The sequence below is a fragment of the Acartia tonsa genome, chromosome 15 (genome assembly GCF_053477335.1).
Source record: "Acartia tonsa isolate MP-2025a chromosome 15, ASM5347733v1, whole genome shotgun sequence".
Lineage (NCBI taxonomy): Eukaryota > Metazoa > Arthropoda > Copepoda > Calanoida > Acartiidae > Acartia > Acartia tonsa.
This window is the reverse complement of record NC_137274.1, coordinates 8,449,256-8,466,991: the sequence shown is the minus strand read 5'-3', so window position 1 is coordinate 8,466,991 and position 17,736 is coordinate 8,449,256. Positions and strand designations below refer to the sequence as shown.

Genomic DNA, 17,736 nt, shown 5'->3' with positions numbered 1-17,736 from the left:
TTTATAGTGCCTAAAAAAATATGACGTCATACAATACAAATGACCAATAATTGGCTGATAAACAGACAAATGACCAATGGCAGACCAGTATAAATTTTAATTGACCAGTGGTAGGCCAGTATTTTTTTTCTAGGGAGGGACATTTCACTAGTATCCAAAATTTTTAATTAACATCCTATAAAAAATATAAAACTGTTGGGGTGGGGTCAAAGACAACCTGCATCACTATACCCATAGAGGCCTCTAGGGGCGTAGCCCTTATTATCTTATAAAGAAAGACTTAAAATAATCTTAGAAATGTTATTACAACACTCCTCTAATTGTAAAAGTATGCATATTAAACTATATAAAAACATAAAACAAGGATGACAATACCCATAAAAGAAAAGCTCTGAAACAGTTGGACAAACCAACATTAACACTTGTAGATTCTAGAGTATCAGAACGAAAAAAAATGAGAATATAAAAGTATAAAAGTTGAAACAAAATTGATGAAAAACTGCTTAAATACAGGATAATGCTTACCGACATATTTACATTTTTAGGACTTGATTATAGAGATACTTTGCTTTCAACATTTTCTTTGTTGTCATAGGAATTCGTATTCTAAAAGTTAGATTAATTGAATTATAATATTTTGAATATTTGAAATCAACCTGCGGACATTCTGGTAACGATTATTTACTTTCTAAATCGTTCCTAACTACTACAGGAATCACCATGAAAAGTTTAAAATCAATAGGACAATTCTAACATGCCAAAACAAGAAGAGCTAACCGACTGAACCCTAATTATAGAAAAGCTTTGATTTAAAAAAATGAGAATATGAAAATGAAAACAACTCTATAGTGCAAACAACTTTATTCAAAAAAATATAAAAATACAAAGAACAATTAATAATTCCTAAATTACTAATTGTGGCCAAATCATTATTCTTAAACATTATATCAATCAATTCCGGGTCAGTAAAGCATGCCTGTGGTAATATCCAGAGCTGGATCTTTAAATCATTTTAGTGGTGAGCCAGATCGGGGTGAGCCAACTTTCCACCAATGAGAGCACAGCATTTTATGAAATGTTGCGCTGTGATTGGCTGAAATTCGGCTCAACCTGATCTGGCTCACCACTAAAATGATTTAAAGATACAGCTCAGTTTTTTTTTCCAAAAATACAACTAGTTGAATTAATTACAAAATTTTAATATCTTTTTATGGAAAATATGAAGTTTCTAAACCAATACGATTTTTTGGTGGTTTGTGACAGCGCCCTCTAAGGGGCATTTTGTCATATTTTCACAGAAGCTTTTGATAGGTTATTAAGTTTGGGTAAATGATTGCGTCGAAGGGGCTAGAAATAGGAGAAAAGCTGTGAAAAAAATGATAAAACACCCCTTAAGAGGTGATGTCACAAAACCAACATTACCTGACTTTGTTTTAAACAAGTGAAAAACTTTATAAAATATCTAAAGGAAAAATTATTTTATGACTGAAATATCTGAATATCCTACAGGCTTGCTTTGTACAAAAATCAAATCATAATATTGGTAATAAGTATTCAAATCTATCTTTTAAACTATGATTATTGTGAAATTTGAAAAATAAATATTTCATCCATTTATTATAAATAAAAGTTGATTTGGATACTAATTACTAAATTTAACATAACATACTAAACATTATGATCAATAGCTATATCAATTAATAGCTTTCAACATTTATACTTTAAAATTAATTTTTAAAAACTTCAAAATTTGAAAAAGGAAGATACTTTTAATTGGTTGTATGTTAGTTTGCTCTTGATATCATATTAAATATTTCTGGTATGCTTTTAAACATTGCATTGTTGAAATTAAAATAAAGAATATGTTAAATTATCAGGGCCAAGATATAGTAATTAATCATTTTAATTTTAATTTTGACAATTTCTAGAAGTAAATTTTTGAAACTTGAAAAAGGAAGACAAAACATTTTTTAATTGGCTGTATGTTAGTTTGACAAAAATGACAACATTTTTCACATTAAATATTTCTAGTATGCTGTTATTGAGAAAAAAAATTATGTTGAATTATTAGGGCCATGATATATTAATTAATCATTTGAATTTGGACAATTTCTAGAAGTACTTTTCCAAATTATTCTTACTGCAAAGTTTTATTTCTAAACTTGATGTTTAAAATTAAATCTCATTAGATTAAAAAGAAAATTTGAAAGATAAAGGTTTATAAGTTATTTGTAGTAATTAAATCATAAAATAACTTTTTAAATTCATAGATTTAAATAAAAGCCTTCTTTGTTATCTTTGTATAGCATTGTAGCATATCATCATACACAATAATCATACAATATAAAACATAGTAATAAGCAAATAACTAGAATGACAATAATCAAAAGTTGCTAGGCACAAAAAATAGATAAATAATATAATATGCAAGTCTATTCATATTGTAAGCCCTAATAGCTATAGAACAAAAGAGTGGGATGAAATTCATGTTTTTATCTATGTTTCTATGGACTATTTCTGCAAACCATAAATTTCTTTGGGTATAGTCCCTTTCCTGGCAATGCCTCTTAAGGAGCATTTCGTCATATTTTCACAGTAGCTTTTCCCCTATTTCTAGCCTCTGTTGAGGATCTAACCCTGCAGGTCAATCACCTAACCCAATTTAACCTAACCTAAAATAATGTACAAAAAATAATGTGAAAATACAATGAAACTCCCCTTAAGAGGCATTGCCACAAAAGGGATTATACCAAAACTTTTATAAACTTTAATAAGAAATAGTTTTATCTATTTTTTACTTTACAAAAATATTATACTTTAAAGCAATGCTGTATACTGTCATAACACTTAAAGTCAAAATAAAAGCAGATAAAATTTTAAATTCAATTACATGGACAAACTTAACAAAAAAGCTGTTTTTCTGATTTTTTTTCCAAATCCAAAACAAAGAGATATTTGAAAAAAAACTTGGGACATTTAGATGATGCTGAGCTTTATTGAACACACCTTGCAGGTTACAAAAATTATATCCCATGTACTATTGCTTAATTTACTGATTAATAAAATCGTTCAATTGCATTTGTAATGAACACTAAACCTCAAGATGTTTTTTTTTATGAAACAAAAATAAATTTTAAAAAATTAATAAGCTTGAATGAAGCTAGAAAAAAACTCAAATTGTTACTGAATAAAAATACACATAAATTAATAACTAATATAATTTTGCAAGTGGCCTCCCCCTTTAAGATATTGGGGCATTGACTCCCCCCTTCCCTCAGCTGAAATAGATTTTTGTCATAAGAATAAACAGATTAATAACAGCCCAACACTTCAATAGCTTAATAGTCTAAAACCTTCCCTGTAGAAATTGTTCTACAATAAGTCTATCAATTATTGAGATCTTACAGAACATATAAACAAACCAACTTTTAGAAAATTATTTATCCTGTTCATAAAATTCTAGATTTACTACAAAGATTATTATACCTTGAGCCTGAAAAATGTTTTTAAAAATTATGAAAGCTAAAACTAGTGGGAGTAACCTGCATCTTATTTTATTTGATATTCTATCTTATTATAAAGAATTTTCAAATTGAATGTTAAAATGTTTTTCATTTTATCATCAATAGATTTTTACTATTCTAAGATTAATATTGTAAAATTTTGAAAAATGTGTTAAGAAATTGATAAAATTTTTTGTCTTAACCTCTTTTCGAGGAAGCTTTGTGTTTATCAAGTTCGAAATTAAATTCCTTATCATTAAACCAAAATCAAAGCGCAAATGTCGTCTTTTAGGGCTTTCCTTTCATAATGTGGCGCGGCATAGAGTGTTTGTTTATTTTGGATGCGCACGTTCTTTACTTTTGAATGAGATATGAGAGTGTGAAGATTTCGGAGAACAAAATTGGGCCTATCATTGGTCTCATTGAGTGTGAACGACCCTAGTATATCAGGGATTTGAAACCATAAGAGCTTCAGGTAGAATTTGTTAATTTGATTAAGAAGTATGGTGTATAGGACGATTATATGTAGTTTTAAAAAAGGCTTTAGCCAGCTAAGCATGAAACTTAATTATGATTAATATATGTTTTAGTAATTTTATGTGCCTTATTGTTGCATTTAACAATGATTTATTAAACCAAATAATTTTCCTTTAAAGCCAAAGTTTCCAAAGATTCTTTAACCATAAGAAAAGAAAAAGATTTTTTTAGTGCTCAAAGTTTTAAGATAACGAATAATATTTTATTCTGTTTATTAATTGATCTTGTAATTTCAGGTCTTTGAAATAATTTCATCAATAAATCTATATTCAAACCTGCTGTTGAAACTTGATGGTTCCTGGTATTGGGGGTTTGTATGTTCGCCAACTGATCTCGTGAACTTCCCGCTAATTCGGAAGTCAAGCTCAACCAAAGTGTCATGGTTGAGACAATTTCAAAGTATCTGATGAATAGGCGTTAGCATTCATCAAGAGATCAATAGCATCTAGTGAATTATTGATGCAATAAACTGTGACAATTTTTCTGTGAAATAAGTACCTAGTGAATCAATATGCCACTAACCAAAAAGCAGAAAATTGAGCGAGCAATCGCTATTGGCAGTGAAAGGCTAGAAGTTTTTGATGAACAGTTAAAAGTGTTTTATGACAATCTAAAAGCCTGCCAAAGTTTTAGTTCATGTGACAATGTGAATGTAAAATCAATTCGTGACATTTTTAGTGAGGTCAAGGACCAATCTGACCTAATAAAAAGTCTAAAACCTGCCGTGGAGACTAGTGAGCTGCGCGAGTTTAAGCGTGATTTGGATGAAGCTAGTGAGCAGAAAACTGTTGCAGATAAAGTTTATGCGTCGTTGGAGCAGTGTACAAAAATTCTGTACTGGCTTGACAATGATTCAGATGACGCGAGGTCAAGCACTGTCGCCAGGAACCTTGACGTCATTGAGAAGGTGAAGATGGACATGGGAGTGCTTAAAATTTCCGTGGAGTTGCGCCAAGAAGTACGTGATATGTACCGAAGGCTTAGAGAGATGGAACGTCGTTCATCTAATCTGGATGAGAGTGGGACACCTGCCATGCTCTCCAGAAGTATGTCTGCTGTGGATATTCGGAGTTCCAACCCGCAGTATGGGCGCTGGGACAACAGTTTGTTGCCGTCGTTCGACGGTACTGACACGGATTACCCAAACTTTAAACAGGTCTTTAAGGATCTATGCTCTGGTTATGGATTTGCTGACCAGAGGTTAAGTCTGATGTTGTGTATGGAGAAGGTGATAACCAACCCGGAACTACGCAAGCAAGTGTCAGCGATTAGAGATCACAATGAACAATGGGCGTTTCTTGACCAGATGTTTTTATCAAACACTCGCCGGTTCATGAGGATTTTAACCAAGTTGAACAAGATGAAACCTGTGGATAAACCTGTGGACGTGGTTAGCGCAATTGCTACCTTCAAGAGCATGATGCAGGAGGTAGAAGCCATCGTTGGTTCTGCAGCTAAGGATTACAACCACCTAACTCTCATTCATATTTTTAAAGACAAGTGCCCTGAAAATTTGAGAGACAAAATTATGATGGAGCTAGGTAGCATGAACCAACCAAACATCCCGAAGATTGTTGAACTGCTAGAGAGGACCAGGGGTGCCATGTTGGCCGGTGATATGTCCTATGACAGTGGCGCCGGCAAGAGAAATCGTGACAGAGCTGCCGCCGCGCAAGTATCTGGCCGCAGCGACAATAAGAATGGAAAGGCTGGGAAGGACAAGGCTTCCAAGTGGAACAGTGCATGTCCTGTGGAGAGCTGCAAGGAGAAGCACCCGATTTTCCGTTGCCTCACGTTTAAGAAGATGGATGTGGTTGACCGAAAGAAAGTTGTCCAGCAGAAGAAGTTATGTGAACTCTGTTTGTGCGACGGCCATACTGCTGACAAGTGTAATAAATCTGATAAGCTTGGTGTTTGTGGTACCAATAATTGCGACAGATACCATTCCAGGTTACTCCATGAGGCTAGTGCTGGTGTGAATACAGTCTACAAGTCAAGTTCTGCACCCAGCCCCTGTACCTTCTTACTTCAGTTAGTTCCTGTTGTAGCACCTGGCGGCGGCGCCTGCCACGCCACGGTAATGTTTGACTCCGGGGCAAATTTGCCACTTGTGTCTGAGAAGTTATCCAACAAGTTGAAGCTGAAATCTACTGGCAGATATACAACTATTTCTGTAGCTGATGGTAGTGAGTCTTCCTGCCGCAATGTTGTGTTTTATTTGAAGGATAGGGACGGCAATCTGAGGGAGTTTGAGGCAGCTGTCATGCCTACCCTCGGCGGGGCCAACGAGATGCGCTCGGTCCACCCCGAAACTGCCGCCGAGATATTTAAAATGCCGCCAGAAAGGTTTACATATATTAGTGGAGGCTTAGATATCATCATTGGAAATACACATCCTGACGTGTTTCCTTCAACCTACCAGAAAGTGGGCCAGTCTATGTTGTGGCGAACCATTTTTGGTAGTGGTTTTATCTGTACGAGTGCTGATGGTGGAGCTGGAGATCAAAAGTCGGCTTATAAGGCTGTCAGTGTCAGTGGAGGCACTTTGCCAGACTTTCTGACGTCTGAATCGTTTGGTGTACAGCCGCAGGCGCTTTGTCCAGGATGTACTGCTTGTCAAGAGTGCAAGGCTATGGCCGACGGCACTACCTGGGACCAGCGTGAGAGGCAGAGGATAATTGAGGCAGGTTTAACACTAGACTTGCAGTCCAACAAGTGGACAGGTCAATATGCTTATATTGAAGATCCTCACACTTTACCCTACAATGAGAGTTTAGCCCGCAAAATTGCTGAAAAGGATCGTGCCAGGATGGTCAAGGAAGGTACCTATGGAATGTATGTGGAGGTATTCAACGACGCCATAAGAAGAGGCGTTTTCCAAAAAGCCACGCCTGAAGAGTTGCAGTATGAAGGACCTAAGTCTTGTTCATCAATAGTGGTTGCTTTCAAGGAGGATTCAAGTTCCACACCCATGCGATTGTGCGCAAATAGTTCTCTGACGTTCAAGGGTACCAGTTTTAATAACATAATGCTGGGAGGCCCGCCGCCAATGCAGAAGATATTTTATCATTTGATGCTTTTCCGCGGTTACAAGGTTGGTATAACCGCGGATATCTCCAAGTTTTATAACTCCATCCTGGCCACAGAGTTCGACAGCCAGATGAAGAGAGTTTTATTTTCCCCGACGCCAGATGGTCCACTTGAAATTTACCTGACCAAAGTTGTAAATTTCGGCGAGTTAGCTGCGGGAAATTTGGCAGTTACAGCCCTGAAGTTGACGTCCCGCCTGTTCGGCGGAAAGAGTGAAGCAGAGGTCAAGGAGATGTATGGAGAGGGACAAATAAACGGTAGTGAAATTGTTGCCAAACCTGAATTATGGAAGGAGCCACAAATACCTACCTACCCTGATGAGGAATTCAAGTTACCTCAGATTCCAGTTGCAGTCAAGCTTGAGAAGCACAGCTTCATAGATGACGTTATTTCGGGAGCAGGATCGAAGCCAGAAGCCAAGGAAATGATGAAAGAGGCCGACAGGATTATCGGCAAAGGTAGTTTTTCCTTCAAACAAGTCATTTATTCTGGAGATGATTGCCAGCCTACCAAGGTTCTCGGGCTGATATGGAAGCCAGCCACCGATGTGTTGTCCATCGCCACAAGAGTCAACCAAGATGGTAAAGTCAAGGGAAGGAAGGTGAAAGAGGATGCTGATTTGTACAACCTCCAGGACGCCTTGGACGAGAATCTGACAAAGAAGATGGTCCACAGGTTCGCCGCCCAAACCTTCGACCCGATCGGGCTTTGCAGCCCTATTCTGTTGAGAATTAAACTTGTCCTGCGGAAAACATGTTTGCTGAATTTGGGCTGGCAAGATTTCATTCCAAAAAGTCTACGGGATGAACTTGTTCAGTCGCTGGAGGACAGAGCTGAGGTCGCTAAATTGGAGTTTGACCGTTGTGTGGTCCCGGATGAACCAACTGGCCTTCCATCCTTGATGATGTTTTCGGATGGGTCATCAGAGGCTTATGCATCTAATGCATATTTGAGGTGGCCAACTAGACAAGGATTTGAAACGTTTCTGCTAGCCACTAAGTCAAGAGTTGCGCCGGTCAAGTGTGAGTCAATTCCACGCCTTGAGTTGATGGGATGCCAAATGTCCACAAGGTTGGCAAAGTCCGTCAGAGATGCCCTGCCCTTTGATATTATCAGAGTGATGTACTTTACTGATTCATCGTGTGTTTTATCACAAATAGTTTCCAACAGTGCTATGCTGAACACATTTAATTCTCATCGTATTGGAGAAATTCAATCTGCAACCAACAAGGATGACTGGAGGTGGGTCCCCGGGACGCAAAACGTTGCAGATTTGGGCACCAGAAGCACCTGCAAAGTATCAGATTTGGGACCAGGTTCCAGGTACAGATTGGGCCCAGAATGGTTGCGCCAGGATGAAAGTGCGTGGCCGGTGAAAACTGCCGAAGAAGTCAAGCAGGTTTTACCCCCAGAGGAGTTGAATACCAAAATGGTTAAGTTATGTTCAATGAAAGTTGCCGGAGAAGCCGCTGAAGATGTCTTTAGGTTTAAGCACAGGAGATCATTTGGACAGGCCAAACGTATTATGGCAGCTGTCCTGCAAGTTGCGAACACCTGGTTGAAGAAGCTAAAGAGCAGACAAGAAGGTAAGGCTACAGCCGCTGGTAGTCATGTAGCAGCCGCAGATTCTGTGTACAAGCCGTCTTTGTACAATTTTATGGCGGCGGCGGAACTTTTCATTGTGTCACGAAGCCAAGAGGATGAGTGGATAAATGATGCTAAAGGCAATTATGCGTCATTAAATCCATTAGTGCATGAAGTATCATTGACCTGGCCTGTCGTTGGTCCAGGTGGAAAGTATGTGACCAGGGAGATGAGGATTCTTAAGATGGTTGGTCGTGGACAGCCAGTCATTGACGCCATTACTGGTGGCCGTAAAATGATATTTGAAGACATGCCAGGTTTAATAATTTTGGAGCCTGGTAATTGGTTAGCTGCTGTTTTTATGAGAGAAGCACATGTTGAGCTTCACTCTGGTGTCCGTGGAACTTTAGCTGAGAGCCGCCGTTGGTGCTGGATTGTGAAGGCAAGGAGGTTGGCCATCATGGAAGTGAAGAAATGTTGGCCATGCAGTGTTGAGAGGGCTAAGGAATGTCGTGCTACCATGAAGGAGGTGTTACCTGACAAGTTGGTCCCGAGCAGGCCTTTTGAAGCTGTGCAAGTCGACCTGATGGGTCCGCTGGTTACGAGGAGAGCTGCCGCCAAAACGAGGAGTCAGACAGCAACGAAGAAGGTGTGGGTGTTCGTGGTGGTCTGCAGATTCTCAGGGGCGTTGTGGTTAGATGCCTTGGAAAAGTATGATACCAGCAGTATCCTGTTGTCCCTGCGCAAGTTGGAAGCTGTTCATTGTCTGCCGAAGATCATAGTAAGCGACATGGGCACACAATTATCCGGTGCTCGCAAGGTTTTAGAGCAGAAGTTGGGCAGCCAGGTAGAGTTTTCTTGGTCTCAGATCCCGGCCCGAGCCCACCATTATATTGGGCAGGCTGAGAAAATGGTGGGATTAACCAAGAGATTGCTGTCCAAGAAGTTGGTGAATAGTTCTGTTAATTTCAACGAGCTCCTGGTGCTGTTGGCGGAGGTCAGCAAAATTATGAATAGCAGACCACTGACGATTGAAGCTGCGAACGACGTGGAGAATTGGCGGCTGATTACCCCTGGCCAGTTGCTGGGAAATGTTGACCGCCAGCCGTTGTGCAATGTGGCGATGAAACCGGAGGACCAAATTTCCTCCAGGTTGAAGTTGTTGGAAGATTTATCTGCCCAGTTTTGGACTGCCTACCGCCAGGAGATCCTACCGAAGATATTACGGATGTCCAAGTGGAAGGATGAGATGGCGGAGCCACTAGCTGACGGAGATATAGTTCTGGTTACGAGTACCAATCCCCTGATGAGATGTTTGAGGATGGGCCGAGTGACGAGAATTGAGGATGGGAGAAAGACTGCAAGAGTCTTGTTCAGACTGACAGATAAATCTCCCCTAGAAGAACATGCTGTATCAGTCAGGCAGTTGTTAAAAATTATGATTAATAATTGATTCTTATTTTATGGAAATTGAGTTTTTTTTTAGTAAAAAGCCACATTTTTCATATTCCTATTTTTATGCCTAAAATAAGAATCAAATGAAATGCGATTAAATATTCTTCTATTTCATATGCTCAAATTTAATTTTATTGAGTTTAATTTATTTTCAAAAGTACAATTCATTTTAAAACTTACCTGAAAAGTTTAACAAAAAGGAATAAATGTGTCGAGGTTGCGTGATTCGATATTTATTCTAAGAAAAAATCAAGTATTTTTTAGCAGATTTTTTTAAAAATTATATATGAATTTCAATCAAGTAAAACATTTTTATTCAGATCAAGGAATGATTGAAAATTCATATTTAAAGTTTTTTTTTACAAAGAAAAATTGGTATTTTTTTCATAATTTCAATGAAAATTCTAACGAAGATATTATTATTTTGCTATTCTTTAAGTATTAAAAAGTTTTATTGTTGATTAAGATATTACAGTTCTTATTCATTAGGTTTGAAAAACTTTCTGCCCAAGGATTTTGAAAATTTTTTTCTTACTACTCTTTTTGATGCTTAACAAATTTAGTTTTAAGTACCTATAAATCTTAATTTTCTTGTCTAAGATTTATTTCGTTTTATTTTTACCATTATTGTTTACATTTACATTTCAACCTGATTTTGTAGGTACTTATTGATTTATTAATAATGATTTATTGCCTATTGATTATGAAATGATTATTATTTAGTATAGTTGTTATATTACAACATCATGATTAATAGGATTATCTATTTTAGGATTGTGTATGTGATCTTGTGATTGTCATGTGCATGGAATGTTGTATGGTACAAACCAATCCCCATCCTTCTATCCTAAAATGTGAGGTATTATGAGTCCTAGTGAGGAGTATAATATTGTGTATGCATTTCACGGGGTTTCATTTAGTTAGGAGCAAAATTGTCACGTTTTCGGGATGTGGCCATTCTCATGTGATTATGGTGAGTTGAGTTTAGTGAGAAATGTTGCTAGTGCTCAGCGCGAAAAAAACCTTGAATCTCGTTAAGGAAGTTAATTTGACTTTCAAACGGGGGGTGTGTCTTAACCTCTTTTCGAGGAAGCTTTGTGTTTATCAAGTTCGAAATTAAATTCCTTATCATTAAACCAAAATCAAAGCGCAAATGTCGTCTTTTAGGGCTTTCCTTTCATAATGTGGCGCGGCATAGAGTGTTTGTTTATTTTGGATGCGCACGTTCTTTACTTTTGAATGAGATATGAGAGTGTGAAGATTTCGGAGAACAAAATTGGGCCTATCATTGGTCTCATTGAGTGTGAACGACCCTAGTATATCAGGGATTTGAAACCATAAGAGCTTCAGGTAGAATTTGTTAATTTGATTAAGAAGTATGGTGTATAGGACGATTATATGTAGTTTTAAAAAAGGCTTTAGCCAGCTAAGCATGAAACTTAATTATGATTAATATATGTTTTAGTAATTTTATGTGCCTTATTGTTGCATTTAACAATGATTTATTAAACCAAATAATTTTCCTTTAAAGCCAAAGTTTCCAAAGATTCTTTAACCATAAGAAAAGAAAAAGATTTTTTTAGTGCTCAAAGTTTTAAGATAACGAATAATATTTTATTCTGTTTATTAATTGATCTTGTAATTTCAGGTCTTTGAAATAATTTCATCAATAAATCTATATTCAAACCTGCTGTTGAAACTTGATGGTTCCTGGTATTGGGGGTTTGTATGTTCGCCAACTGATCTCGTGAACTTCCCGCTAATTCGGAAGTCAAGCTCAACCAAAGTGTCATGGTTGAGACATTTTTACAGGCTTAAAAGTTTAAACAATAAAATATAAAATAGTGCAATATAAGCAATTAAACAAAAGGATATAAAGATAATTAGCACAATAAAAATCATGAAATATTGAAATGTTTGTCTCTTGCTAAAATATATTTATTTAGATTTTACTAAATATTGCTACTTAAGGAATGTTTATCTACATTTGAAATTTAAGAAAAGTTATTTTTTTAATTCTTCTAAAGTTTCCCTTTAACTAAATAAATTGTCATTATTTTTTCATGTCATTTAAATATCATTTTTCAATATTAATTCAATTACATATGCATTAGAGACAAACAAGTTAATATTTAATTGAGTCATCAATTAAATAAAAAAAGTACTAAGTAATTCATTTATACCTAGATTTTGAATGATTATCAATATTTTTTGAATAACTAAATCTGGACAAAAACTCTTAATTTGCAAGTAAAGCACCTTAATCCCCCCTCACTTTATTCATGAAAACTATGATCAAAATGGCTATTGTATGTCAGATATGACTTTCAAGAAAAGTATAGAATATTAAAAGGGTTTTGTGCTTTGGGTGGGGTTGAAGGTTACTTTACTAGATATATGTAAGATATGGCATAGGGCAGAAGTAATAAACTTTCAATTAAGTAAAAAAAAAGTTAAAAATTAAGTTGGACATGATATTGTCAAAAGTTTATAGAAGAATTTAATAATTTTGAGTTTGAATTTACTCTATATGCTGAAATACCTCTTTTTACATATTCATCCAACTTCTAAAATCAATCAAATACCTGAAAGTAAAATAATCATCAAATTAGTCAGACCAAGAATAAAATATTATCATGAAAAAAATTTGTTTCAGACTTTTAAGTTGTCTAAAATAAACATCAGAAGTGGAGAAAATGACAGAACATTATTTGTAAGAAATCTTTTTATTATCTTTTTGTTTCTAGTCTTATTAGTTGAAGAGAAACACCAATTAAATAAAAAAATCTTGAATCATTCTGAGATAATTTTGTTTAGAAAACAATAATTTTCCACATTCAATGATAGATGTACATGTACCTACTAATATTGAGTCTAGAATATTATATAGTTCATTTGTTATAAAATTATGTACAAAGTGCAGCTGAGAAATAGAGACTTACTTTCAATGAAGTTTTTATCTTCCATTTTTTTAACACACACTGCTCTCCTGAGTTGGTTCAACTATAGCCTAAACAAAAAAACATTTCTAAGAATCTTATTTAACATTTCAAACTTTATATATTTGTGTTGTCATAAACAAATATATTTTTATTTATTGGTTTTGTAATCTGTTTAAAAATTTTATTAAATTACAAGAAACAGAATTGCCAAATCATGCTTAGAAGTTTATTTCAGGAGATATTATCCAGAAATTGCATGTTGTGGAATGAAACAGTGTTATGTTACCACTGACCTTATTGAAAGGAAAAGTAGATTTAATATTCTTAAAATTATAATTACCTCAGTTGTGATAATTTGCATTGGGATTTCGTCAACTACAACAATCAAGTCTTCTCCCTGAATAAAAGTTTACTCTTATTTTCTCTTATTTTAAACAGGTTTCTTTTTCATTGGCCTTTTTTATTGACCAAAATAAACAATTTCTAACTTATGTTACAAAAAAATTAAATCTAAAGATTGGGGAATGTTACAGTTTATCTATTGTACAATTTCATTTGTTCAAGGGTTTTTTCTCTCAATAATTGGTAAGTAAATAAATCATTCAAAATCCAATTATATTCCAACAGAAAAACAAATCTTACCTCTTTTTCATTTTCAAGATCAGCAGAGATACTTTCATGACTTGAAATCATTTCTCTGTAACTTGGAATAGTTTGATCTTCTTCACTCTGAAGTAAGAAATTTAATTAATATTTGTATGAAGAAAGGTTTTGTTGGAGAGTAGGAGAGGAGGGTCAAAAACATTATCTAACTTTTTTTCTGTTTTATTTTATGTTTGTTAAAGATAGAGATCTCTAGAGAACTGACTATTGAAATTAGATTATTAGACACAATTGAGAATTTTAACATCAGCATCCTGGTTGTCATTAAGGTACAAAGTTTAAAAAATGACTTTTTAAAGACCTTTCCTAATAATTTTATTTTTAAGAAAAGTGTTTATTTACTTTTTTCAACAATTTCTCATTTTCATCCATGTTTTCAATTTGTTCTGGTCCTGATTTCAAGTCATCCATGGGTTGGGTTCCATCAACTTTGGAATGAATAAACTTGAAATTGTCAAACTCCTTCTCTACTTCTTCAAGGGTTCTTCCACACAAAGTATTTTCCAGAGTTATTCCTATTTAGAATATACCATCAGTATTTAAAAGTATTTATAATACAAAGTAGAATGATGTCTATCCGTCTATCTGTCTATGTTTGTACCAAAGGATCTTGCTAACCACTGAACTGATCAAGTTCTCCTTAACAGAGTAGCTTCTCATAGGTCCCAGGAAGGTTTAAAACTATTTTGCGAGAGAGTACCTCAACCTTCACAAGATAAATATCCCCTGTAACCCCCCCCCCCCCTCCGTTCCCCCCCCAAAAAAAAAAAAAAATTTTTAATTTTTTTTATAAAAATCTAAATTTAAAACAAATGTGTTTTTAATTCAACTTCCCCCTTCAAGTGCCCCTAGAGGCCTCAAAGGGGCAAAGCCGCTAGTTTTTTAATGTAGGATTTTAGAAAGAAGTAATCTGTTAGACAAAAGTATATAAAATTTAAAATGATTTTCGGCAAAGCACTAAGTAGATTAACTAACCTCTCCCATCCCCCTCCCACTATCATAAAAAAGTATTATAACACTTTTCAATCTGATCTAACCTGAGTAATCTTCAAATTTAGGCCTTCTACATCCTGATATTGTAATTGTCTGAATTTTGTCATAACAAACTAGTCTTGACAGGAATGAGAACTCACACTTGTCTTCAGTTTTTACAGGCCCATTAATTTCATGCCAGACATGCAATTTTGAATAGTACCAAACCTAAACATTTTCAATTACTTATTTTCACAGAATTTATCATATTAACTATTGGTAATGATTTTAAAAAATATGAAATTATGAACTAATTTTATGAAATGTTCATATTATTTATACTTTGTTGGTTTAAACCTTATTAACTCTTTGATCCTTTTTATTACTTTTTAATCTAGTAGATAACTCATTATTAACTTCTCAGAAAGGTTTTAAAAAATCTAACGGAAAAATTTATGAATGATAATGAATCAATGCAAGTTTTTGTATACATGTTTTACCTCTATCATGACAACAACAATCCAGGACAGATTAACAAAGATGGCTGCTGAGGTGAAGGAGCTGTAGTTGAATTCATCTTGGGATGGAAACAAGGTAGGTGCAATGAAAGGTAATACTGTCATAATACAGTTTTCCAAGAATATCAACATATAGAAAAAACAGGTTGATAAAAATTTGTATTTTGGAAGGTGTAGTGTGGATGAGTTGTAATGAATGTCCACTTGAAGGAAACTTGAACATAAGCAGCTGATGATAATCTGAATCTTCCTCTTATGTGATTTTACTTGGTTCTGTAGCCATTCTAGAGTCCAAATATTCTGTCTGTTCAATGATGTCTCTTTCATCTCTTTTTTTCGTGACTCAAATACAACTTTTACTATGATTAAACATAGAAAGTGAAATAACAGGAAACATGTGTATTTGTACCAGCCAGGAACAGTCATAAGCATCAAATTTTGTATGACTAATATTCTAGCAACAACCTGCAACATAACACTGGGGAATAGTAGAACAAGTAGCTTCATTTTTTTCAATAATCCAAGTCCTGGCTTTTCAAGTTTCTTCATGGCATGACCTAAACTTAGCATAACCACAGTGAATAATATCTTTCCAAGAGAAGTTTCCACATCTGAGTTTGATTCATAGCTTCCAAAACTAATAATACTCCACACTCCATTGAGGCCAGCAGAGAATAGATCTGTCCATGATTTCTGAGAGATGCAACCAAATATTGGAAGGAGAACCCAAAGTTGGATGGTCAGTTGAATTATGTTTTCAAATGACGTCTCCAACACCTTCACCATATTCCATAAGATTTCTGTCTTGAATTTGGTTTGGATTGTCCTAGTTGGGGTAGTTGTGATTTGATTTTCAAGTTGATAGGACATCAGTAGAAATACAGGCCACAGAAGTTTTGCTGGAATTTTCATAATGTAGAGGAAAGCAGTAACTAACCAGGTTGTTTTTCTACCAAAATATATTCCAAGATGATATTCATACAGATACTCAAAGGAATTAACCTTTGCAATAAGGTTGTCAACATGAGTGGTGGGAACTAAAACCATTCCAATAGCATACATTATTCCATTCAGAATCAAAATGGAGAGAGTCATCCCAGAAGCAATATCATATTCCTTAGTTAAATCCATAGAACCAACAGAGTTGTTACACCATAATTCCATATCTGCCTTTGAATTTGTAGAATTGTAGTCTTTAAAGGCATCATACACCTTGATATCTGAGAAGAAATCCCATAAGTAGGGAAAGATTGAGACAAGTAGTGTCTGAAAGATAACTGAGAACACAATCTTCATTTTCTCAAAACAGCTTTTCTCAGAGGTGTCATTCTGTCCATCTTTTTTGGTGCAAAATGACAACTGTGCTTTGACTGCTTCAATTGTGTTATTACATTTACCAGTGGATTCTCCTCTTATTTTTTCAACTAGTTCCAACTTTAAAGGATCTTCTTGAGTATTTCCTCTGAGACAATGAAGGACTGATTCAGTATCTTGGCCATGAAGAATTTTTTCACACTCAAGCATATCTAATGCTAATTTGAAATCCTTATTAAGAATAGCTACATTTAAACAGGACATTCTCATTCCATCAAGGTCTTCATGTGTATGAAATATTCTGAATACATCTTGAAATGTAAGCCCAATTTCATGCCTTTTCTGTTGAAGTATCCCAATCAATACATGTAAACATTGTTGGTTATACTTGGCACATGCTTGGATGTGTTGAACCATAAATTTAATAATTTGTGCTTTCTCTGCAGGATTTCTTCTTATTATCTTCATTATATCTTCCTCTGTAAGGTTCTTTGTATAATTTCCTAAGAAAAATAGTATTAAAGAGATCATGAAGCAATTTGAATATATCTTAAGTAATTTTCATAGAATAATGCATTAAAATTCCATTAATTTTATTAGATTTGAAGATCAATTTCACAGGATTTTGATGCTTAAATCTTTGCACAAAAAAAGGAAAAATATGCAACAAAATTAATACTCTACAAATATTGTTGTAATAGTCCTATTTTAAAATTTGTTTTTAAACTTGGTTTAAAACTAAATACAAAACTTGCATTACTTTTATAAAATTGTTGACCAATTTTCTTTTCATTAATGTAAGTATGATGACTAAAGAAACATGGTTTAAAAGCAACATTTAAAAGTAATATTATGCAACAATACAAACTATATTTTTTTCTCTAGAATTTCAACCATAAATTTAGTGATTTTAGTTAGAAATGTCTCTTCTTTCATCTCAAACATTCTCTCATCACACACACTAACAACCGCCCCCACAACACCCCACTACCCCCCCCCCCACAGGCCCACACATTACACCAAACTTAACACACTCACTCCTATATAGAGTTAGGCTTTTAATTTTAAGATCAAAATGAATTCTTTTAAAGATTTACAAGAAAATTTTTAAATTTGTTATATTTTTTTACATAAATGCAGAATTTGTTTTTTTTCTTA

The 17,736-nt window shown here is 34.7% G+C and overlaps 3 protein-coding genes across 3 annotated transcripts in view; 2 read left to right on the top strand and 1 right to left on the bottom strand.

Moving 5' to 3' along the window:
- LOC145306744 (OCIA domain-containing protein 1-like) overlaps nt 1-17,736 on the top strand; it is a 369,294-nt gene that overhangs the window by 118,499 nt on the left and 233,059 nt on the right. The window lies entirely within an intron of this gene.
- Nucleotides 3,696-8,935, top strand: LOC145307592 (uncharacterized). The gene is made up of 3 exons (XM_080150046.1): nt 3,696-3,978; nt 4,277-5,268; nt 8,921-8,935. Exons 2-3 carry the CDS (start codon nt 4,552-4,554, stop codon nt 8,933-8,935), a joined length of 732 nt encoding a protein of 243 aa, XP_080006172.1. The 5' UTR covers nt 3,696-3,978; nt 4,277-4,551.
- Nucleotides 12,625-16,184, bottom strand: LOC145307290 (uncharacterized). Its single transcript, XM_080149654.1, has 7 exons — nt 15,247-16,184; nt 14,812-14,974; nt 14,117-14,289; nt 13,754-13,840; nt 13,452-13,508; nt 13,112-13,179; nt 12,625-12,754 (listed from the first exon to the last, which is right to left on the bottom strand). Exons 1-6 carry the CDS (start codon nt 16,174-16,176, stop codon nt 13,141-13,143), a joined length of 1,449 nt encoding a protein of 482 aa, XP_080005780.1. The 5' UTR covers nt 16,177-16,184; the 3' UTR covers nt 12,625-12,754; nt 13,112-13,140.

Coding starts and splice junctions, on each gene's coding strand:
- LOC145307290 (XM_080149654.1), bottom strand. CDS start 16,176: ATGAAAATTCCAGCAAAACTTCTGTGGCCTGTATTTCTACTGATGTCC. Junction 13,841..14,116: donor ATGAGAAATTGTTGAAAAAA/GTAAATAAACAC, acceptor TTCTTACTTCAG/AGTGAAGAAGATCAAACTAT. Junction 13,509..13,753: donor ATCTTGAAAATGAAAAAGAG/GTAAGATTTGTT, acceptor ACTTTTATTCAG/GGAGAAGACTTGATTGTTGT.
- LOC145307592 (XM_080150046.1), top strand. CDS start 4,552: ATGCCACTAACCAAAAAGCAGAAAATTGAGCGAGCAATCGCTATTGGC.